Source organism: Hipposideros armiger, unplaced genomic scaffold (genome assembly GCF_001890085.2).
Source record: "Hipposideros armiger isolate ML-2016 unplaced genomic scaffold, ASM189008v1 scaffold_523, whole genome shotgun sequence".
Lineage (NCBI taxonomy): Eukaryota > Metazoa > Chordata > Mammalia > Chiroptera > Hipposideridae > Hipposideros > Hipposideros armiger.
In genome coordinates this window covers 946,064-970,270 of record NW_017731873.1, presented here as the reverse complement: position 1 = coordinate 970,270, position 24,207 = coordinate 946,064, and the positions used below count along the sequence as shown (strand labels likewise).

Genomic DNA, 24,207 nt, shown 5'->3' with positions numbered 1-24,207 from the left:
CAAATATTCTTCCTTTTTAAATTTGATGCCTTTACAAAATTTTGTTTTGGGCAACATTTCCTGAGAACAGTCTATTATAAAATACTTGTATTTGGAATCATTTTGCTGTTCGGTGCTTTGTCCCAGGTGAATGAATAAAGTGGTTTTACTCTAATTTTCATTTGGTAACACTTAGGCACTGCATAAGTTCATTTGCTTTCTAGTATTACTTAATGTAGGAATGTTTCTTATAATAAAAAGTTTATCCAATGGATATTTTTTAATTACCTACCTTTTTTAATGCACTGCCCTCAAAAAGCACACATTTTAGCAGGAGAAATAAGACACACACACACACACACACATACACACAACTAATTATGATGCAAGCTAGAAAGTGATAGGCACTAAATACTGCATTTCATCAACTCTGCATTGCATATTTTTTAACTTTTTAACATCTCTGAAATTGAGATTCATCTTACAACCTTACAGTTATTTTTGTGGTACATAAAAGAATGATATGTCTTACTATTTATAGCGATTTGGATTTGATAAAATCTATTAGTAGTGCTGTAGACTACTAGTACATAAAATCTTTTTATTTATGTTTAAAAGAGTTTAGGCAATTGTAGTTTTGGGGGAAGGGGTTCTAGAATGCTTTTTAGAAAACCACATGTATGTTAATATTTTGACTAAGACGTAAGTAACCCTTTGGTACTCATAATTTATTTATCATTACCTAAGCAGCAAATAAGATTTCACTCAGCATTTATAGAGACAGTATAGGTGCTTATGAAATACAGTTTTAAGAAAATATCTTATTGTTAGAATAGTCTACGATTATACAAAGAGTAAACTAATTTACTGCCTTGTTTTGTTTTGCTTTTTTGTTAGGGTGGGAAAGAACATGGTGTTCCCATCCTTATTTCTGAGATCCACCCAGGGCAACCTGCTGATAGATGTGGAGGGCTACATGTTGGAGATGCTATTTTGGCTGTTAATGGCGTTAACCTAAGGGACACAAAGCATAAAGAAGCTGTAACCATTCTTTCCCAGCAGGTAAATTCCCTGTACGAAATTAAAATTGGATGTATCAATTGGTTCTTTTTGAATCTGTTGAATATTTTATACTTCCCTAGGAGGTTTCTCAACTAGTAAAGTGTTTATATGTAGATACTGATTTCTCTTGGGGCTTTTATAGAAGAAATTCAGCCTGATTTACTGAAAAGGGAGGTTTTATTTGCTGTTTTTCACAGCTGTATAACTTTGAGAAGGTTACCTAAGTCTTTTGTGCTGCAGTGTCCTCCTCTAAGCTTTGTAATGGTTAAGTATGTTAATACACGTGAAGTGCTCAGAACAGGACCTGATACTTAGAGAGCAAAACATCATTAATGACTGAAACACTATACAAATATAAGGTATTACAGAAAAGACAATGCTATAAGTGGATTGATTTTACAGTCATAAATGTCAGAACTGACTGAAAGGGTCCTTAGAAGTCATTTAGCCCAACTCTCTTATTTAAAATGACAAGTAAACTAAGACTCTTAGAGAAGTAAATGATTTTCTCAACGTTGCAGAGCAAATAAATTAGAGAGTTGGGATTCCTATCCAGAAGTCATTTTATTATTCTGTGTAGTTAAGATTTATTTTGTTTACTCCTTAAAGAATAGGGTTGAGGGAATAGGCATTGGTAGTAGTACACTGAGATTTTTGTTGGGTCACCAGCGTGGTGTGCCAACAATATGGAACTGAATCTTAGAACTGAAAGTGAATTTATAAGTCATATGGTTCAACTATATATGATGTATAAACCTGTACAATATCACTAAATAAAGAATTGCATTCAAGGAGGACTTGTTGATGATAAAGCTGTCCAGTCCATTGTGGTACATTGCTGATTTTTAGAAAGCTTTTCCTTATATTAAGCCTCGAATCTGTGTCTCTGTGACAGCTACCCACAGACGTAATTCTGTCATCTAGAACTTTACTGAAGACCACTGCATTATCTACCTGTCTCCCCCAAATGCTATTTTTAAAGCATTATCTAATAAAGGTGATCTAAGAATGCAACCCTGGCCTCTTTAATTTAGTGTTTTCTCAACCCAACTTGGCCGTCACCCAGTAGCATGAGAGTGTGATGAATGGCAGCTGTAGTAAAGGAGATACAAATAGGCAGTCACAGAATTTTAAGGAAAAGCTAAGCACATATTAAAATTCTGAAGCATAACCTTAAATTGCCAGGAAAAGAGGAGCACCAAAGAGACTAACTTAATGAGTAGCAGTACGAAAGGCATGCTTTCATCTGAGCAAAGGCAGCCATCATTTTCAGGGAGTTGCAAATACCAGACTTGTGTGTAATGACTGTAGTCTTGTTAAATGACAATTATAGCTTGGAATTTTTTTAACATAAAATAATATGTAACATTTTTACTTGAACATAAAGTTGTTAAAGAATAATTGTACAAGTATTACACATTTAGTCTAGTTTAGTAGAGCAAGAACTTGAGAGTTAAAATTCTGTTATTCTGTTTTACTTGTTCATCATATTGGGAGAGTTATCTGCTTTCTCCAGGACTCACTCAGGTTTCTCATTCATGTGAAAGAGACTACAATAGGGTTATTCTGAGGATTGAAGGGTTTCATTTTACACAATAAATATAGTGATTACTGTTATTACTGAGCAGAATACATTAACACTACGCCTGGTACTCAGTGAAAGTTAAGAAAAGGTTTAAGACCTGGTCAGTAAGAAACAAGAAATCGTTGTGTAGAGCTTTCTTAAATTAGTCAAGAAAAAGTTTGTGTGATGCCCTTAGGTGCAACTTTATTTAATATATGACTACTTAGATGGATTTGCTGAATTGTTATGTAAAGTACAAAGTGGCAAAATGACTTTAAACTGCACATTTATTCCCAAATTCTATAAAGTGAAGAGTAAATTTTCTATTTTAGGTCTTAGCTATGATCAGTAGAAAGAGCTACAGTAATATTAACGGGAAATTACTCGTAGAGAGGATTCATGGGGTTGGTCTGGACATGATGGTCTAAGTCCTCTTCCACCTCTTGAGATTTTAGAATTTCATTAGTTGTTTCTTGAAAGGAGCTACCTACACCTGAGGTCTGACTACGGCTCCTCATCTCTATCCTCTACTCCAAAGAATTTAAAAATCCTTTTTTAATTAGTTACAGTAACCTGACTTCCTCATTTTCTGTCCTCATTTTAGAGAGGGGAGATTGAATTTGAGGTGGTGTATGTGGCTCCTGAAGTGGATTCTGATGATGAAAATGTGGAGTATGAAGATGAGAGCGGACATCGTTACCGCTTGTACCTTGATGAGTTAGAAGCAGGCAGTAATCCTGGTGCTAGTTGCAAAGACACAAGCGGGGAAATCAAAGTGCTACAAGGTAAAAACCACTAAAAGTCACTATGAATGTATTTATTAATAAAATTTAGGCTACGAAAGCCTTGGTTGTTCTTCAGTAACACTTAGTAGTGGGGAATCATCATTAACAGAGTGAATTGAATAGCTTTCCCTTACTTATATAGTTCTATTGTACACCGGTAACGGGGCCAGAATTTTATTTACATGGAAGTTCTTCTAGATGATTCACCTTGGACTTTATGACAAGTACATTACCAGTTACTGAACTACCAATGATCCTTGAAAAATAAATAAAATTCCGGTTTTCTAGACTCTGAACAAAGGCCAACATGCCTTTTAGAATAAAGATATCTTAAATGTGCAGATTCTTTTTTCATAATACAATGAGTTACAGGCTAAATGTGAATAAGTGATTAGACTGTTGTCTATGATTATTATAAGAATCAGGACATGTGATGTTGAGATTTTTGGTTTAGTTCCTTTGCTATCATTTACTCAGATTTTAAAGAAAAATTCTAGCACTATTTTTACATAGAGCAGTGGTTAAATTATGATCTGTGGAACTCTGGGGGTCCTTGAGACCTTTCGGGGTGTTCATGATATCAAAACTTTTCATAGTAATACTAAGATATTTGTCTTTTTTTTTTTTTTTTTTTTTTTTTAGCTGAGCCATCCTGCTACCTATTGGTAGCTTAGCGGCTGCTCAGCTCGGGCTGGCATCGAACCACTGTTGCTCAGAGCTCAAACTCTTGAGCGAGCTCTTAACCAACTGAGCCACTCGGCCGGCCCCAAGATATTTGTCTTTTTTTTCTGTGTTGATATTTGCAGTGATGGTACAAAAGCAACGGGGATAAAACTACTGGTACCTTAGTATGAATCAAGGCAGTTGCACCACTGTACTAGCGATCATTGTTTTCTTCCTTGACAACCACTCAGAGTAAAAAGAAAAAGAAGAAAATGCTAGTCTCACTTAAGAATATCTTGGATGAAATAGTGAAAAGTGTTCATTTTATTAAATCTTTGCCCTTGAGTACATTTTTTTTAATATTCTGTGTGATGAGATGGGAAGTGTGCATAAAGCACTTAGTCTGTATGTTGAACTAAGATGCTGGTCTCAAGGAAAAGTACTTAAGTGATTAAGTTGCTAGCTGAATTAGCCATTTTTTTCATGGAAGACAATTTTTACTTGAAAGAATGACAAATTATGGTGTTAAAACAATTCGGCAATCATTTTCTTTAAAATGAACAAAGCGAGTCCATCACTTCAAGAAAAACAACTGACAGTATTGCCAATGATAAAATGTGAGCTTTCAAGTGAAAATTAGAATTTTGTATAACATGCATCAACCACCATGAGCTTGACAGCTTCCCCACACTTAAAGAACTTTTCTAGTAAGATTAATGATGATATTACTGAATGTGATTTTTCGACTATAGTAAAATGAAATGTGTCAACTTTTGGAATTGCTGCTTAACTCAGTGATCCAATATTTTTCAAATGACCAGTGCATGATGTTACAAAATCCTGCATGTGTAAAATAGCCATTCAAAGTACAAGATAAACAAATGGATTTTAATGTAACAGTGCAAGAAATTAATTAAAATTATTTCAGATTCTATATTGTCAATTTTTGGTATCATATCAAAGAAGAATATTGACAGTTATCTGACAAGGGTACTCTGCCCTCTTCCAACTACATATCTGTGTGAGGGTGAATTTTCTTCACATACTTGTAACAAATTGAGCAGAAGCAAATAGGAGAACCTAGCTGTCTTCTGTATAGCCAGGCATTAAGGATATTTGTAATATTGTAAAACAGTGCTGTTCTTCTGATTACATTTTTTTTGGAAATAGTTATTTTCATTAAGCCAATGTTATTTATGTTAACATTTTTTGGGTTTTTGTCATTTTTAACAAAGTTTTTTTAAAGATTTCTCAGTTTTCATTACTAATATGGTAAACGTCAGTAACACACATAACATTAATAATCCACATGAACAAAGCTCTTTGGAGTCCTCAGTACTTATTAAGAGTACAAAAGGCATTCGGACACCAAAAAGCTTGAGAGCTTCTGGCATAGTTTTATAGTGAACTGGTAAACTGTTGCCCTTCTGGTAAACTTGTATGTTATGAGTGATCGTCACAACAAAACAGCAGTAGCCGTTATTGTTCTCATGCATCTTGAACAAAACTATTATTGCAGTATGTCAAAGCCTTACGTTATTGGGCTGCTGTCCCTATGATTTCATTGTCTTTCAGCCTTTCTGCTGTTTTCTGTCAGGATTATAAGGCTTGTCCTGGCCTTTTGAGCTCCCCGCTCCAAACTCTTTGGAGTGTACTTTCGTTTCTAATAATGGCCCTTGAGCCATTCTCTATTGCTCTGCCTGCTTCTGCTTCTTTAAAATGTATTTTTTCTTCTATTAAACTGTCCTGTTCTGCAACTTAAAAAAAAAAAAGAAGGCTTGTCCCTTCTTTTTTTGCAGTTGAGGCTAAAAGACTTCTTCTCACCTATGTAAATTGCAGACCACTTAATATGTGACTCAACCAAAAATGTATACACTTAGGATATATTACTGTTAACTGAGTCAAATCACACAAGTGTATCTATTGGTTTTCTGTTTAGCACATGTCTATACTTCATAGCTCACTAAATAGATGACATAGTCAACTCTCTTTTATTTAAAAGTGTATTATCTATTTTGTAGATAAACCAGAATTAGTTTTAAATTATATCTGGACATTGTCTGCCAACAAACTAGATTTTTAGCAATAAACTATGTATGTACCTTAGTGAACTGAAGTTAAATAATATTAAAGCAAAATGTAAAAGGAAAATTTAGTCCAATAAATATTTGTATAAGTAAAATTGACTGAATTTTACAATTGTGTTTATCAATTCTAAGTTTCATGGACAATGTAGTAGGAAATTTTATACAATTTTTAGATATATTCAAAAGATAATACTTTTAAAATCTGTGTAATGTTTGATATCCACTATAAAAATTTCTTTCTCAAAAATTGCTAACTTGACTAATCTAGGGCCCCATTGTTTCCCTTATGTCACCGTTAATTACAGTGAGCATTCCTTTGTTTTTGCTCAATAAAATCGCCAGACCCACTTTTTTTTAAAGACTAGAAAATAACTTTTTTGTTTTGTTTTTTTTTCTCTTTTTTAGGATTTAATAAGAAGGCAGTAACTGATGGACATGAAAATGGAGACCTAGAAACTTCGAGTGAAACTCCGCTAGAGGACAGTGCTTCTAAATTAGATGATCTGCACAGTCGTCTGTATCATAAAAAATCTTATTAAATTGACTGTATCCCCAGACAGGATTATTAGTCAGACTGTTCTGAATTGGGGGCACTAGGGAAGACAGTGACAAAGACTGTAAGACCAAGGGAGGCTGTTTGTTGCCTAAATGAAAGGCAGGTACCTCAGGGCTTGGTGTGAGCAAATCTAAATGCATAACTTCGTTTTCTGTGGTATACCATAATCAGCTATTGCATGTAAAGCAGTTTTGATTTTCTTAAAACTTGTAAAGCACCAAAGCATGTATTTCCCGAAGGGATATTACTAGGCTCTTAAGTACCAAATGAAACACTACTGTTTTATTTGGTTCCTTTTCCAATTAGTAGAAGGAGTGCTAACCGGTATTTTATAAAAAACAGCCTTTAAGTACAAGAGAATAAATGAATTCATATTATATATTCCACAATGTTAAGTGTGGTGTTTCAAAGTACAGAACTTGACTCAATGAATTGCAGAAATGTAGGTTTGACTTAATTTTTTTAAAACTGAAAGAATGGTTTTAGGTTTTTTTTTAAAAATGTATTTTGCATCCTGATATCTAAATCAGTTCTTAATGATCATTTATTGTAATGAGTTTGCCTTTCAGCTTTATTCAGTGCAGTACAAAATAATTTTCTTATCAATCAGTGCTGCACTAGAAATAGTTTCTGAAAAGTTATTGTACATGGCACGTTTCAGGTTTTTAAAAGAAATGCAGATGAGTGGAAAGTATCTGTCCTCAATTATGTTGATCTATGTGCATGGTGTGAGCATTAATTACATTATTAATGTTTAGTCTCAAATGCTTTTTTTCTGGGATCCATAAGAGATGGTTTTATACATTTTGAGTTGTTCATCAAGTTTGTCTTGATGTGATAGTCCTGGCACTTAAAGATACATTTTTCTGGCAGTAAAAGCTCAAATTTATTACTATGTCAACAAAATACATTGCATTCAAACAGCAGTTTTCTCTCAAAGTAACTGATTTGCCAGTCATCTAAAAGGCTGAGGCACTGGTAGAAAAGATAAGATGGAGACATTTTGATACAGTAATTGTTCTGGTTGGCTTTTCATGTCTGTGTATGTTTGACTAAAGTGCTTTTTCAGATGCAACCTACAGATTTGGTAGTTCTCTTATCCCAGGACTAAGCATGGAGTATCTGCTCTTTTACTTACTGTTCAGCAGGCCACTGCACCGTGCTGGGGAAAGTGAAAATATTGCATTTAAAGAGGTGATATTTTTGCCAGTATCACTGTTTTAAGGGATATATATGTAAGGGAATATTAAGTGGGGGAAAGCCTACAAGGCTTTTAGAGTATTATCAGTTCTTCATTTCTAATATTCAAATACTGTGTGATATAATATACATTTTCTTGTCTTTCCTAGATGTACTATATATTTGTTCATAGGTAAATCTGTAAAATGTATATACTTTATTTGGTGGTTTTGCTATTTATAAATTTTATGTTTTAACTTGCTCCTTTATGGTTTGTTTTGGGTGGTTTTATTCATCTGTATATCGCCATGTTAATTTGTAATAGAAATGCACTTCATAGTATATATCATTACTGATATTAAAATACCTTGTAGGATAACTTGCCTCTAAGCAGAAGTTAGTATTTAATTGCACAATTGAATAAGCAAGCTACATGTTATTGTTTGCTCCTGACATGCTAGGCTAGGCCTCTTAAAAGAAAACAGTGTTTTTTCCTTATACATTCCCCCTACTCCAAACACATACCCCCTGTGCATGACAGGAGATCTGCAAACTGGATTTTAACCAGTGTATTCATTTAGTCAAAAAAAATTACATTATAGCATATCTGAAAACTTTTTTGTTGTGACTTGAAACCATGTTATTTTTATCTTTTTAAAACAGAGTTTTAAATGGGATGACTAAGGCATTTTTTTTTCAGAGAATATCCTTTATCTGCTATGATTGAAATCTTAGGAAATATTAGCTAAAACCTTTTGATTTTCAAAACCTATCTAATAAGTCTATAAAGAATTTTTTTAGACCCTTGAATTGGCGAATCTGTGAGGATGCTGTGTAATATAAAGGATTGTGTGAAATGGTTAAACATAACTCCTTTCAAGGGCTGATAAGCAGAATGAAAATTTTACTGGTAGTTTAAAATTTCAAACTGCACAGGTCAGTTCCCTTTTCCTTCATGCTTCACCTTGGTTTGCAATCCTGCGTGAGAGCACTGTTGCCCAGATGCTGTGAGCTTCCTGTTAGGTGTTTAGAAAGTACCCAGTTAAAAGTCCATTTTGGACTATATGATCTTTGGGGGATGAACTAAGAATTACAGACTTTTTCCAAAGGACTGAATGAGAAGCATTTTTTATATTTTCACATTTATAGGAAAGAAACTTACAACACTCAAGCTTCTAGGACAAAACCCAACAGATAAGGAGGGAATTGTTGCAAAGTCATTACAGTTAAAAAGGGAAAAAGGTACACAAATGCATACACAAACAGAATAGCTGAGAAGAAATTTTCAGTTGAGTGTGAGGGTTGTGTGTATGTGTGTATACATTTACATTTTAACCTCTAAATTCTCTTCTATAGTATCTGTTGTGAATATGATGGAAAAACATTTGTGTTATGAGACTTGTTAAAAGAGATTTCAGAGAGATGAAAAATTTCTGAGTCTTGGTAATTATAACTGAACAGTTGTCAAAAGATAGCACAGCTTGTCTTGGTGCTGGTTTTATCCCCCCTACAGTGGGTTTATTTTGTTTTCATGTTGAGAAACAAAATATATTCATTCATGTGTAAATTGCACATTATTTGGCATCCTTATTATGTAATCTATGCCCTTATTCAGTCTTCTACTTAGGGTCGGCCTCAAATCTATAGGATTTGTGACAAATGTATTATATTTAGTTGAGTTTAATATTTTTTTATTAGCCTGTAAATAAAGATGACATCTTATACATTAAAAATGGTATTGATCTTTTTTTAAAAAATTACATGTTTCTTTCACATTAAATATTTTGGTTTATTCTTTATTTCTAGTAGCTTCTATTGTTTGTACCAATGACTCATAAAGTCCATGCAAAGGCTGAACCTAGTTATTGTGGTAGAATTTTTTTTTGTTTGTAGGAATTAACTGATCTTAAGAACTGTTTAATCTGAGTTAGTTAAAAACATGTTGGTTGGAAGGAACTGCCAGAGCAACTGGGACCTACTTAGCAGATGGCAAAAACTCTAGTCTCCTTGGGTTCGTTTTGTGTTACAAATATTGATAGCCAATGTTATCTATGAGGATAACATCAATAAAAATTTTAAAAAATCAATTCTATTGGATACTATGTAAGAGGATAGTATTCCATTATATTATCTAAGCATATATAATTTAGAAGCTTCCAAATTATATGTAAAATAATTTTTAAAAACATCTGTTTACATTGCTCAGTTTCTTTGCCTCAGATGTTTTACATATGGTCATTTATAGTCCACATAAGAACAAGGTGTAAAATGTGTTAAGAATGCCTTTTCTTTGCTAAGAGTATTTGCGGTCAATCAGGAAGATAAACTTACAAATGGTATTTTAATATGTCATATTTCAGAAAATTACTTGAGCTGTGAACATTTAGAAACTTTTTATCATTGACTGACCTTGACTTAGTCCTAATACAGTATGCTGTCTGTGTGTCAGTTTAAGCTCCCAGTTCACCAAGCAACTTGGCAAAGCCTTCCCAAGAATTCATCCACATAGGACATTGTTCAGGTTAGGTAATGTAAAAGATTATTCATGTTTTCATTGTTAATCAGTGTTCATTTTAGGTGGTTTTATAAATAACTTTTTTTAAACTAAAAGGTATTGCAAATTACCATGTGTTGATGGTGCTAAATACTTGCTTGATAATAAATATTTTTCAGGTGTATCTTGAGAGCTATAGTGACTGCTGTAGCAGCCACCAGAATGCGTCTCTCAGACCTCCAACAGGAGGGAGTGTAACGGGCCCATAACTGTTGCGCTCTGGTATAGTCCCCTCGTTACCACAGAGGCTCTGCTTTTCACACGCGGCTGCCAGCTGAGGACTGATCTGGAGAGGGACTTGATGACTCCTTGACCTTGGCTTGAGAACTCCCTGACCGTCTTGTCAGACTTCCTTAGGTTACATTGTTGTCTAAGTTGCTTCAACCCAACCTTCCTCCCTATCTTTCCTCATCATGTTGCCCCTATTAAATCAATTACACCTCTGATCCTTTCTTGGTCTTGTTGTCTGCTTCTTGGAGGACCCAGACTAACACAGGTGGACTAGGAGTGAGATGTGAGGAAACGGGTTAATAGATTAGGAGCTGCCTCATCTCCCACCCAAAGAGTGAATTGGTTGACATCCTGGTCGGTAAGTATGGTACATGAGTCCTTTGCACAAGGTCATGGTTCAGTTACTAAATATTTCACAGATGGTGTGCAGGAAAGGTTAACACAGCAGGCCTGAACCTGTTATCCTCACAGGGACCAGCTTGCAAGTTTTGCCTTTGGTTAATGCCCAGCAATTTGGATATCGGGAGTCTCCCGTATTTCTTAACTGATAAGGGTGTTTTACTGTGCCTGAAAGGTTGGTGCAAACAGTAGGGTTTATGTTGAACATCTGCTTTCCTTCTGGGAATTGTACACGCTAGGCAGAGCAAGCCTACGTGACTAAGCCTCATAAAAACCCTGGCCTCCTATGCCCAGGCTTGGGCAAGCTTCCCTGGTGGACAGTCTACGCGTTCCACATCATTGCTGAAGGGATTAAGCTCATCCTGTGTGACTCCGTTGGGACAAGCACAGAGTTTGTGCCTGGTTTCCTCTGGTTTCTTTTCCCTTGGCTGACTTGCTTGATGTTCTTTCTCTAATAAATTAAAGTTGTAAGTACAGTTCTGTGCTTAGTGCTGTCGGTCCTTCTACCAAATCATTCAACCTGGGAGTTGTCTTGGAGATGCCACACATGGGGTAACTTGGACAAATGTCCCCATAGAGAGGAATTCTCTAGAAGTTCAATGATGCAAGCATTTGATAAATATGGGGAGAACAATGTCCACAAGAAGCAGAGTTGGCTGGTTACTGGTAGGTTATATCGATAACCTACAAAAGGATAAGACCGAGGGCTGTTATCAAGCTGTTGGTGCCGAAATACGAGAACCAGGCGACCTCTGGGAAGCTTACAAGAGGTCTGGGTCGAAATAGCTGAGCTTTAAGATGAACATCTAATTGCTACAGTCACAGAGCTCCAGAGCTTTGAATGTTCAGCCAAGTTCTATTTTGTGAAAGTCAAGGCCCTGGTGGAGAAAACCTAGAACCTTGAAACATATCATGGGGACATCTGGATGGATGCCTCTGAGGATGCTGACTGAGTCCCTACTGCATCTTCTGGTCTTGCAGAAGTAGCCCACCCTTCCCTGCTAAGTCACCTCTGCTGTGCTAGCAGAGGCTACTACCCAACCCCCACTCCCCCTCAAACAATAACTGCTCCCATCTACTCCTTGGCTGCCAGGCCTATAAGAAGGGTTACATCCCAGCAGAGCCTGGCTGTGGATGTGCTGGGCCTGGTAAGGGAGAAGGCTAGACACCTGAAACCTAAGAATTAACTAGCGTATGCTGGCAGGAGCAAAGGGGGTGCTACTGAGGTTGGATTTTGATAGAGCTTGATCAAGGACTGAATTCTCCAGTTTAAAGAAAACATTCAAATTGGGGAAAGCAATCCAGCAACAAATTTATAAGGAACACACCTAAAACATAAGGACACAGAGTTTGAAAGTGAAAGATAAAGTATATACACTGGGTATATATTCTCCAACAGGTAGCACAGATAAGTCATATTCACATCAGAAAATAGACTTTAAGAAAAAAAAAATACCAGGGATAGAGAAAGCTTAAATTCTTAAAGAATTAACTCTACAGAGTTAATTCTAATCTGATACATGCCAATTAAAAAATAGGCTCAAAATACATAAAGCAAAAATTAATAGCACACAAGAAAATTATGAAAATCCACCACAATAGTGGGAGATTGCAGCAAAACTATCAGAAATCAGGAAAAAATTTGAACAGCAAAAGTAACAAGATTGTTTTAAAGTTCAAGTTAAGTGTATATTTGGTAAAAGACCTCTGGCCTATATATATAGGAAGATAGATGCACTATAAGAAGGGAAATTAGATATACAAAATGTAAAAACACTAAAACTTGGATTCTATGACTTTGGAAAGGTAAAATATACAATTTGGTAAAATGCTTGCAGGGGGCAGCAGATTCCAAATGTGATAATCTGCCTATTAGAGCTGAAAGCTTTATGAAGAGTATCAAAAAAATCTTATTATGAGGATAAATGAACTGAGGACTAGACATTATATTACTTGTCCAGGGTCACACAGCTAGTGTTGGAGCCAGGACTCAAATCCCTCTGTTGATTCTACGTCAATAGGTCACTTTAAAAGAAGGGAAGGGGAAATAGGGATGAAATTGTCAGATTTAAGGTTTTTCTCCCCAATAATTATATTTCTTTTTCTTAAATGGTACAAGGTTTGATGGAGCCTAGGATTGATTCAGTTTTGATTTTTAAAAATGATGGTTAAGCTGTAGTGAAGCTTCACTAGAAATAGTTTTTCTGTAGTCAAGTGAGAATGCAAGAACTGCAGTTACATAGCAGATTCTTAGGTCCTGGACACTATAGCATCCCTGCTCCACACCTGCACACACAGATGACCTCTTCACGTGTACATACAATTCCTATTCTTTAGGAAGCAAGACTGCAACAGAGACACTTCTGACGACTAAGCTTTATGCTATAGGCAATCAAATAATTTCCTTTCTATGCTTCTGCACTTTTTCTGTCTTTCCCCTGGCTCCTTTTGTGCAAAGTGTTTGAATCCATTCCAATTTGACTCCATCTATAAATGTGCAAATAAACTCTTAAGATTTTTAATGTGCTTCTGTTTTTCTAAACCCACTTCTTAAACCCTAAAGTGGAAATTAAAAGGGCTGTTGTAAAAACTAATTCATCAGTGTTTTGAACACAGTTAGTGATCAATAAATACTAACGCTCTTTCTTTCTGCCCAATCTGTCTTCCAACACCAATTCCCTCAGTGTCCTTTTCAAGTGGAGGTTGCATTTTCTCTTCAAACACTGCATTTGCTGTAGCCAGTAGGGAAATGCACACTTCCCTAATACTCACATCCTGATACCCATTCATTCTCACTCTTTTACTCCCATGCAAAACTCATTATGAAGCTCATGCCACGTAGTTCTACCATCGTTTCTTTTTGCTGTGATACCTAATACCTTCTAAGCCACTTTTCCCACTCGTGAGGCTTGCACCTAGCTTCAGGTCTTCTCCATTCTTCCCTGGTAATCATGTTGGAGAATTCAGTGTCCAACATGTTCACTTTTATGTTTTTTTTACCTCTAGTAACCTCCACTCCATTTACACCATCCCACACATGTCCACACTCTTATCCGCAAGAATTCCTGCTCTGAAATCTTAGTAATTCTGTCTCTGTTCAAAATCCTATTCTTCTGATTCTTCCTTGCCTGTCATTTCTTACTAGGTGCCTCCCTAAGGTTATCCTCACCACTGTTAAGGGCCTTTTACTTCTGCCTGGGGCTGTAACAGATGAGCTGTCATCTTCCGAAAGCAGAAAAATAGAACTAAATAATAATTAAAAACTCATTTTTCAGGGGGAAAAGACAATAAAATAGATGAACTGTTGGCTAAACTAATCATGAAAAATATACTAAAGGCATATACAAAATAAGAAATAAGTGAGAAATAGACATAAAGGCAGAGGAAACTTAGCAGGATAAATAAGACCTTGAGGCATTTATAGGGTTAGATTTTGCTTCGCTTACATAGGCTGCCATGGCATTAGAGCCACCTCAGTCTAATGGCCACCTTGTTTAATTACTTTAAACCCAATAATGTGCTTGACATTATGTAGTTAAAAAGATTAAATCCAGGGATCCAAGATGACGGAGTAGATAAACACTGTGCCTGTTTCCTTTTGTGAACACATAAAAATTACAACTAAATTATAGAACAATCAACCTGGAGAACCATCTAAAGTCTTCGTGAACAGAAGTTTTATAACTAAGGATATAAAAAGAAGCCATGTCGAGACTGGTAGGAGGGCTGAGACGAACCAGGCTGGTCCCAAACCTCTGTGTGGTGGTCCAGAGGCGCAAAGGGCCCCAGCCCTACTCCAGGCTTCCCAGCCCAGAGTACAGGTGCCGGGAAGAGGAGCCCCCACAACATCTGGCTGTGAAAAACAGTAGGGATTCCGACCATCGGGTGGGATGGAAAGCTGCAGGAAACCCAAACATCCTCTTAAACGGCCCGAGCACAGACTTATTCGCTCGCAGGCACTCACCTTGGGCTCCAGCAGAGGGACGGTGACTTGGAGAGCATCAGAGGAATACAGGGAGCAAACTGAGGTGTGTGGCTTCAAGGCCAGGGCTGGAGGACAGTCACCATTTTTCCTGTGTGGAGTCCTCCTCCCGACAGCCAGGCAGTCGGCCGCCATCTTTAATGTGTTGAGCCCGCCCCCTGTGCTTACAGCGAAATCTGAATCTGATTGGTCTGGTGAGCTCCGCTGCCTATTCTGCTGACTCACTGGGAACCTGCCCCACCCAACTCCTCCACCCCTGGAGGCACTTCCTCAGAGAGCAGCCAGCCCTGCCCGCACTGCAAAAACTATTGGGAGTCCACAGCCCCAGGTGGGCAACAACTGACCTAGATGTGCTCTGAGACTTTTATTGAGTTGCTCCAGGCTCAGCACTGGCACCAACCCAGAATCTACATTAAGCTGGTGAACACAACTAATCCCACTCCAGTGACTCTCTGAGAACCTGACTCACACAACTTGGCATACCACATGAGGCTTTATCAGCAGCTGAACTTTAAGGGAACCAGCATGTGACAGCAGGCCTTGGGGTGTCCTATCCTTTTGTGGAGCTACCCCAGCCCTGGTACTAGTGTCAGCTATCCTCTCACAACGTGGCCTTTCCCACATGCCTCTAGGTTTATAGCACAGGCAGTGAAAAAATGTGGATCACTTTGTAGCTCCTACTAAGTAGTCCCCAGCTAGTCACAGGCAGTGGGTGACCTAGGCCTGCACCGAAGCCCCTCCTCCCAAGAGGCCCCTTCATACCTGGAGGTTGGCTTCAGACCACAGCAGAGCACTGCCTAATTAGCCCCATAAGCAGCATACACAAAGGGCGGTCTCAGCACACACTACAGCCTGCTGGGGTAAGCCCCCTACACAGCAACCTGTAAGCGGTGGACATGGCCAAACCCCACAGCCAGTCAGCTTGAGAGTCAGTTCCACCCACTGACTTGTCAATAGCAATCAAGGCTCAACTATAACAGGAGGGCACACACAACCCACACAAGGGACACTCCTGGAACACCTGGAGTAGGTGACCAGGGTGACTGTGCCAGGGCCCCACAGGGCACCTACTACATGAGGCCACCTGGCCAAGACTGGGAGATATAGCACATCTACCTCATACATAGAAAGAAACAGGGAGGCAGCCAAAATGAGGAAGCAAATATGTCCCAAATAAAAGAAGAGAAAAACACCAGAAAAAGACCTAAATGAAATGGAGGCAAGCAACTTACCAGAGACAGAGTTCAAAACAATGGTTATAAGGATGCTCAAGGAACTCAGTGAGAACTTCAACAAAGCGATAGTAAGCATAAAAAAGCACACAGAAACCATAAAAAAGAACCAGAAGAATTGAAGAACATAATAACTGAAATGAAGAATGCACTAGAAGGAATCACAAGCAGACTAGATGAAGGAGAAGATCAAATCAGTGATTTGAAGACAAAGTAGCAAAAAACACCCAATTCGAACAGCAAAAAGAAAAAAATAACCAAAAAAAATGAGGATAGTTTTAAGAAACCTCTGGGACAACATCAACCATAACAACATTCACATGATAGAGGTACCAGGCAGAGAAGAGAAAAAAACAAGGAATTGAGAACCTATTTGAAGAAATAATGACTGAAAACTTTCCTAACCTGGCAAAGGAAATAGATATAAAAGTCCAGGAAGTGCAGAGTCCCAAACAAGATGAACCCAAACAGACCTACACCAAGACACGTTATAATTAAAATGGCAAAAATTAAAGACAAAGAGAGATCCTAAAAGCAGCAAGAGAAAGGCAACTAGTAACTTGAAAGGGAGCCCCCATAAAATTGTCAGCTGATTTCTCAACAGAGACTTTGCAGGCCAGAAGGGATTGGCAGGAAATATTCAAAGTGATAAAAAGCAAGGATCTACAGCCAAGATTATTGTATCCAGTAAGCCTGTCATTTAAAATTGAAGGAGAGATAAAGAGGTTCCCAGACACGAAAAAGATAAAGGAGTTCATCACCACTAAACCAGTATTACAAGGAATGTTAGAGGGACTTCTTTAAGACAGGGGGGAAAAAGATAAAAATTATGAATAACAAAATGCGCAGTAGCTTCATATCTATCAACAATTACTTTCAATATAAATGGATTAAATGCTCCAATCAAAAGACATAGGAGGGCTGAATGGATAAGAAAACAAAACCTTTACATATGTTGCCTACAAGAGTGTCACTTCAGATTGAAAGATACAAGGCAGAAAGAAATGATAAAAGATATTTCATGAAAATGGAAACAAACAAAAAGTTGGGGTAGTCATACTTATACCAGACAAAATAGACTTTAAAACAAAGGCAAAGAGACAAAGAGAGACAAACAAGAGACAAAGCAGGACCCACTTCTGGGTATTTATCTGAAGAAACTCAAATAGTTACTTGGAGGGGATATGTGTATCCATATGTTCATTGCAACATTGTTTACAATGGCCAAGATGTGGAGGCAGCCTGGGTGTCCATCAGTGGATGAATGGATAAAGAGTAGGTGGTACATATATGCAATGAAATATTGCTCAGCCATGGAAGGGAATAGGTTCTTGCCATCTGTGGTGGCATAGATGGACCTGGAAGGTACTGTGCTGAGTGGAGTGTAAGACAGAGAAAGACAGATGCAATGTGATTTCACTTATATGTGGAATCTAAAGAACAAAATAAACAAACAAATCAGAAACAGACTCATAAATACAGAGAACATTTTGATGGTTGCCAGATGGGAGGGGGATTGGAGGTGTGGGTGAAAAAAGGGGAAGGGATTAAGAAGTACAAACTGGTTGTTACACAGCAGTCATGGGGAGGTAGGGTATAGTATAAGGAATATAGTCAATAATAAATAACTATGTATGGTGTCAGATGGGTACTAGATTTGTTTGGGTGATAGATGGGAGAGGGTTGGGGCAGGGTAAAAAAAGTGAAGGGATTAAGAAGCACAAATTTGTAGTTTCAAAATAGTCATGGGGATATAAAGTAGAGCACAGGGAATATAGCCAATAATATGGTAATAGTTAGTATGAGTGCCAGGTAGGTACTAGACTAGTCAGGGGGATCACTTCTTAAATTATATAAATGTCTAACCAGTATGCAGTACCCCTGAAATATAAAATAATATTGAATGTCAACTGTAATTGAAAAATTAAAAATGTGTGTGTGTGTGTGTGTGTGTGTGTGTGTGCGCGTGTGCATGTGTGTGTGTGTGTATGGGGGAGGTGCAGGGTAATAAGTGGTCCAAATTTCCAGGTGTGAAAGAAATAACTCATGAGGAGTAACGTCCAGCATGGGGAATATAGTTAACAACATTGTGATAGCATAGTATGGTGTCAGATGGTTGTCGGACTTTTCTTGGTGATCACTTCTTTGGGTCTATAAATGTTGAGCAACTATGGTGTACCCCTGAAACTCATATAATATTGTATGTTAGCTATATTTTTAATTAAAATCTAAATCAATCAATCAATCCCAGGTTAAACCCGAGTTCTATATGGCTCTAAAGCCTGTGCTATTTACAATAAATATACTATATCCTGCCTGTTGAGGAGGCACCATTTCAGCAACATGGCAGACTAGATAAGATGAAAACCTGTCTATAAATTCCTAGAAATGTTAGGTAAAATAAAATCAGAATTCTTTAAAAGGCCCAGCTAATCTCAAGAAATAAAGGGATATACTCAGGTATCAAAATCAAAGAATCTGAAAAAAAGTGACAAGCACTGGTGCTGATGCTCTGGACATTTGGAGAGTAGGGGCGCTTCAGTTGCTATTTGCTGGGTATTTAACCTCTGTGAAGCAATAGGAAAGAGACAAGATTTGGGGTTATGCACCGCAGGGAGTTGGAGCAGTAAAAGGTTGAACCTTAAAAAAAATCTGTCCAACAAGACAGACAACAAAGGATTAATGGCCCTAGATGGCAAGGGAAATCTCCTCTGAGAAATTTTTACCTGGGGGCCTGTGCCTCACACAGATTTTGGTCTAAATTTTCAACATAATCTAGGAACCATCAAACCAAAAGTTTAAATAAAAACTGGAACAGGACTGATGATATTCTTGGTGGTAGGGTTGCCAGATTTTGCAAATAAAAATACAGGATACAAATAATTTTTTAGTATAACTATGTCCCAAATATTGCACAGAACATATTTACACTAAAAATTATTTGTTGTTTATCTGAAATTCAAATTTAACTAGGTATCCTGTATTTTATCTGGCAACCCTACCTGGTGTACCTGATAGATCTAAATTCAAAACCACTCAGAAGGGACATTATCATGAGATTTTCTCAAGGAGGAAAATGCCCCGTTATGAGAGGGCTGACAGTCAAAATCTGAAACCACACAAAGACACAAACCACCATGAACAAGAATCAGGAGAAACAATAAGGAGAACAGAGCCTCAGGAACTTCTGGCTATTCATTCATTGAGAAATATGTATTTCACTCTTCCAGGTGCTGGGGATATGCAGGGAACAATACAGACAAAAGTCCTTTCCCCATGTGAGATATAGTCTAGTGGGATAACAAAACAAAACAAAAACGCATGCCATATTAGATAGTGATAAATGTTAAGAAGAAAAGTAAAGCAGGAGACAGAAAACGTGTTAGGGAGAAATTTGCAGTTTTCCAACAGGGAAAGAAAGAAGACCTCATGGAGGTTGCATTTTAGTACAGACTTGACGGAGGCAAATGAACAAGCCATGCAGATATCTAGGGGAAGAGCTTTGCAGGAAAAGAGAGTAGCCAGTGCAAAGGTTTCAAGATGGGTGTGTTCCTGCCATGTTCAGGTGATAGCCAGGAGGTGCATGTAGCTGGCATGGGGTGAACAAGGTGGGAAGAAGTAGGAGATGAGGTCAGAGAGGTGACAGCTTTATTGGGGGGGGGGGAGAGGTGCACATCACAGTTTTGTCCTATCCAATACAGTAGCCACAGGTGGCTATCTACATTTAAGTAAATTAAAATTCAATAAAATTAAAAATTTATTTCTTAGTCCCTTTGTAGTTCCTCTGACCACATTTCAAGTGCTAAATTGCCATATGTGGCTACCACATTGAGCAACTCGGAGACTATTTCCATTGTTGCAAAAGTTCTCCTGGACAGCACTGACAGATTAACAGAGCCTTACACATCATTACACAAACTCTGGCCTTTACTCTAAATGAGATGAAGATAACAGCCAGAAGGAATATAAAATTCATGTTTCAAATACCAAGATAGTGTGGAAAAGGGCAGATTTGAAAAAGAATCACCAGACCTAAAAATTATTTTTTTTTTAAATGAAATGAAACTCTCAGTAAATAAACAGCAGATTAGATAGCAGAAGAGGGGATTAGTAAACTGGAGTATAATATGTAATCTTATACGCGCTTCATGTGGGTTAGACAGTGCTCTAGAAGCTTTATTTAATCTTCACAACAGCCTTAGGTAGGTGGGTAGTATTGTTTTCCCCATGTAACAAGTGAGGAAACAGGGACTGAGAAGTTATGGTTTCTTGTCCAGGCAATCTGAAGCCTGTGTACTCAACCACTATGCCATACAGCCTCTCAGGAATTTCCCAGAATGCAGCACAGAAAGATAAAGAGATGGAAAATAAGAGGGAGTAAGAGACATGGGGGGATAGAATGAGATGGTCCAATGAGCATCCTGTAGAAATTCCAGAAGGAGTGAATAAAGGAAACAGCACACAGGCAAGTAGTATTAGAAGAAATAGGGGGAGGGGGAGGCTGAGAATTTTTTATAGTTTGTAACACTGAACCCTAAAATTCAAGAAGCTCGTCTGAAGTACTATGAATACAAATGAATTCACAGCCAAACACATAGTAAAATTACAGAATACCAAACATAGAGCACAAATATTTAGCGTGTCTAGAATTTATTCCCTGCACCAGGAGTTGGCTGGGAGACATAGCCACAGTGGGAGGTGGGCAGTGAACCTGGTGTGGGTTTGAGGAGAGCGCGGGTTGACTGGATGGGCTGTTTGGGGCAGGGAGCCCTAGCAGGCTTGTAATCAACCCTACCTTCGCATTAATGGGACTCAGCTGCTCCCACGTCTTGGGCCAGAGCCCAGGCGTGCTCTCCCCATTTAAGTAAGTACAGGGTGAGTGTTGCTCTCAGAACTTTAATAACTATTTGGTGCCTGAATGAATGCAAGAGAAGCATTTTGAGAACAGTGAGGGCAAGCAACCTGGACCGCTGAACTGATGGATCTATGAAAGGCTATCTATCCATGGTGCCTATAGTTGGACCTATTACACAAATGTGATTTCACTTCCTGATAAGAACCCAAGACAAGTGTAATAAACACAGAACAATCTCTCCCATCCTTTCTAGGTGTGTTCTAGACTGATTAAATACCAATGAAAGTTTAAATAATAGTCATAAAACCCAGAGCAGTTTTGGCCGCCTCTGTGGTCAGAGTAGTCAGGTGAGAGCTGATGTGTTTCCACCACAGTTGTGTGTGTGATGTGGCAGAATGCCATCTTTGCCTCCCAGTAGGATTTGGGAACATAGGAGAAATCAGAAAATTAGAATGATCTCATTCTCCTTTTATCATACGTGCTCAAGTTGCAAAACACTGAAAAGGGAAGACAGAATTTTTCTGCTCTTATCCTCTAGGTTCAGGCTTGGTTGTGTAGGGTTTATCAGACCCTTCCACTCCCCTGCCTTGGTCTACACAGTGAGGCCACCCTGAGGGAGTGCTGCTGGAAAACAAAGTCCTGTTTTCTCCTTTCTGTCATGATTAGATTGTAAGTATGGGGAAGAAACGTGATGAAGACAGCTGCTTTGTAAAGATACCCATTTTTATGGACTACTGTAATGTTAAAATGCTATCTACAGCCCACTGAGAGAAAAAAAAAGGCTAATTGTAGAACAAACATTTCAATAAACATCCCAATTCTCCTCTGTAAGCCTTGGAAGAAGGTACATTAACATCATTTTTACACCTGAGGAAACTGAGGCTCAGAGTTGTATCATGACAGAGTATACACATGGATAATGGCCAGACCATATATAAAAATAGAATTCTGATTCCCAACTATACCAATAAGAGCAGGAAACCATTATCCACAGTTAACGGGCCCAGAAAGCCAGCCTCCTATAAATCAGACCTATAAGGAACTAGACCGCTATTTCCAGTAACACTCCAGGAAGCCAAACAATAACACCTGTAATGATTGACCCCAAATCGCTAGGATTTGATTAATAACTGCTATCTTCCCCAATTTTTGTCCCTACTTCCACATTAGCACCAAGCAGAGGAAGCCAAATATGCACCCCTAATAATTATACAGGATGTCCCGCTTCTAATTCATCCCTCCTGCAGGTTCCCTAGGCCAACAGCCTCCCATCAGGGCACAGGAAAGCCTTCGCTTTTTCCACTAGAAAGCTTTCCCACGCCTCTGCTGCCTTTGAGTCACTCTGCCATAATGTGAGGGATGGTGGCCGATTCCACTGCTGTAGCAAGCTTTCGAATAGCTTCTGCTTGTTCTCATATGGTTGGTCTTCGTTTATTTCCACAACTGGCCCAAGATCCCTCAGCTACTGTGTAGCAAATCAGGGTCTCGAACTAAGATCCATCTGATCCCAAGCCCATGCTTTTTCCACCCTATCACTTGCCCTTTTATGGAACCTGAGCTGCAAGTGTCTTCAAATAGCCGAGCAAACAGACACCAATGAGAGGTGCAGGCACTTGATTTGACATCCTTTTATTACATTAGTATGCATATAAAACCATGTAAACACCACAAAGTAAACAGTTGAAACCAACAGATAATCCGACATGACCTTCCACCACCCTCACTATTTTAACATTTATATGGTTCACAGAAAGTCATAGTCATACAAATAGGATTATAATACATTTTTTTTAGGGAAATGATTGTTTTGGTCCACACTTTCTATTAAGACAAACTAACAATCACTTATTTTCCTCTTTGGCAAAAGAGGTTCAATCCCCCACAGTGAACTCACAAAGCAAACTCATAAAAAACCACCGAACATGAGGTACAGCCGAGGTCTGGGCTAATCTGGAATTACAGACACATACGTGAGGGGAAAAGTGTTCCTTACGAAAACAGTTCCCACCCATCTCAGTGGAAAACCTCTATGTAGATTTGGTCCTGGTCACTTGCATAAGAACACAATTCAAATAACTCTTTTTGTGTTTCAGACTACAGTGTGCTATTTCTGAAGAAAGTCATGAAAAGTATGGGCGTCTGACCTCAGCAATATTTCTAATGAGGTACAAAAGCACCTGACACAGTAATTCAGACTGTAATTGCTGTACCCCCTTCATTCCATGTGTTGGCAGAGCAGTTTTGGTTGCTGTGAAGTCTTGGCGTTTGGCTTTGCAGGTAGTTTGAAAAAGGTGGATTTGCATGTGAAAGCCGTACAGTATCTTCCAGGTCTGAGGTGAGGAAGAAGCAAAGTGTGATGACAGCCAGCTCCTCAGGGATCCAGGTCCCTCAGGACCCCTCAGGCAGTGAGGTCCCCTGCAGGTCAGAGACCTCCCCGCACTGTGTACGCCCTGACCCGCCACTACACATCCCCATCTGCAGTGGTGTCTAAGGAACAGGCAGGTGCTGAGGTGGTTGTCTGTGTGTGTGTTTTAAATCTACAATCATAATTGCTAACAGCCACCCTGGTGTGCTTTTCATGCTTCAAGTAATTTCACTCCTTCCAGGAGAAGAATGTGAACAATGCTTTTAGCTCTAAGGTATTAAAAAGGAGAGGAAATGAGCCACGAGAACAAGATTACGTTTAAATAGACCCGCTGCTAACACAGTATCAGATAAAATATATTTAAAAAGTGAACATACAATGTAGTATATATGGTTTTTTTCTTTTCTTTTCTTTTTGCAACAGCTGCATTCTCCCACTTAACCTCTGGGCAGAATTAAAATCTGATAAAGCAAACTTAAGTTACTTTAATTCTTGTTAAATAGAACTGTACAGATTGCACATTTTACACCAAAGCAGCTCAATATCACAGTTAGAGAAATGAAAACGCCATCTAAAAATTTTCATTTTTCTAGCCCAACAAAAACCAACACTCTTGCCTTAAGGGTCAGAACAAAAACAGCTGCACAACTTTGTAAACAGTATGAGAGGTGGTCTCTAGGACTCCACCGCAGGATCCTATTAAGTCTCAGTCTC

The 24,207-nt window shown here is 38.2% G+C and overlaps 1 protein-coding gene across 2 annotated transcripts in view; it reads left to right on the top strand.

Moving 5' to 3' along the window:
• Positions 1-9,111, top strand: part of GOPC (golgi associated PDZ and coiled-coil motif containing) — a 55,014-nt gene extending 45,903 nt beyond the window's left edge. For both annotated transcript variants that reach the window (XM_019668298.1, XM_019668297.1), the window contains 3 exons: positions 877-1,041; positions 3,210-3,390; positions 6,546-9,111. In XM_019668298.1, the coding sequence (XP_019523843.1) occupies positions 877-1,041; positions 3,210-3,390; positions 6,546-6,679 (480 nt within the window). In that variant the 3' untranslated portion in view covers positions 6,680-9,111. The remainder of the gene's footprint in view (positions 1-876; positions 1,042-3,209; positions 3,391-6,545) is intronic.
• Positions 9,112-24,207: the final 15,096 nt, after the last annotated feature.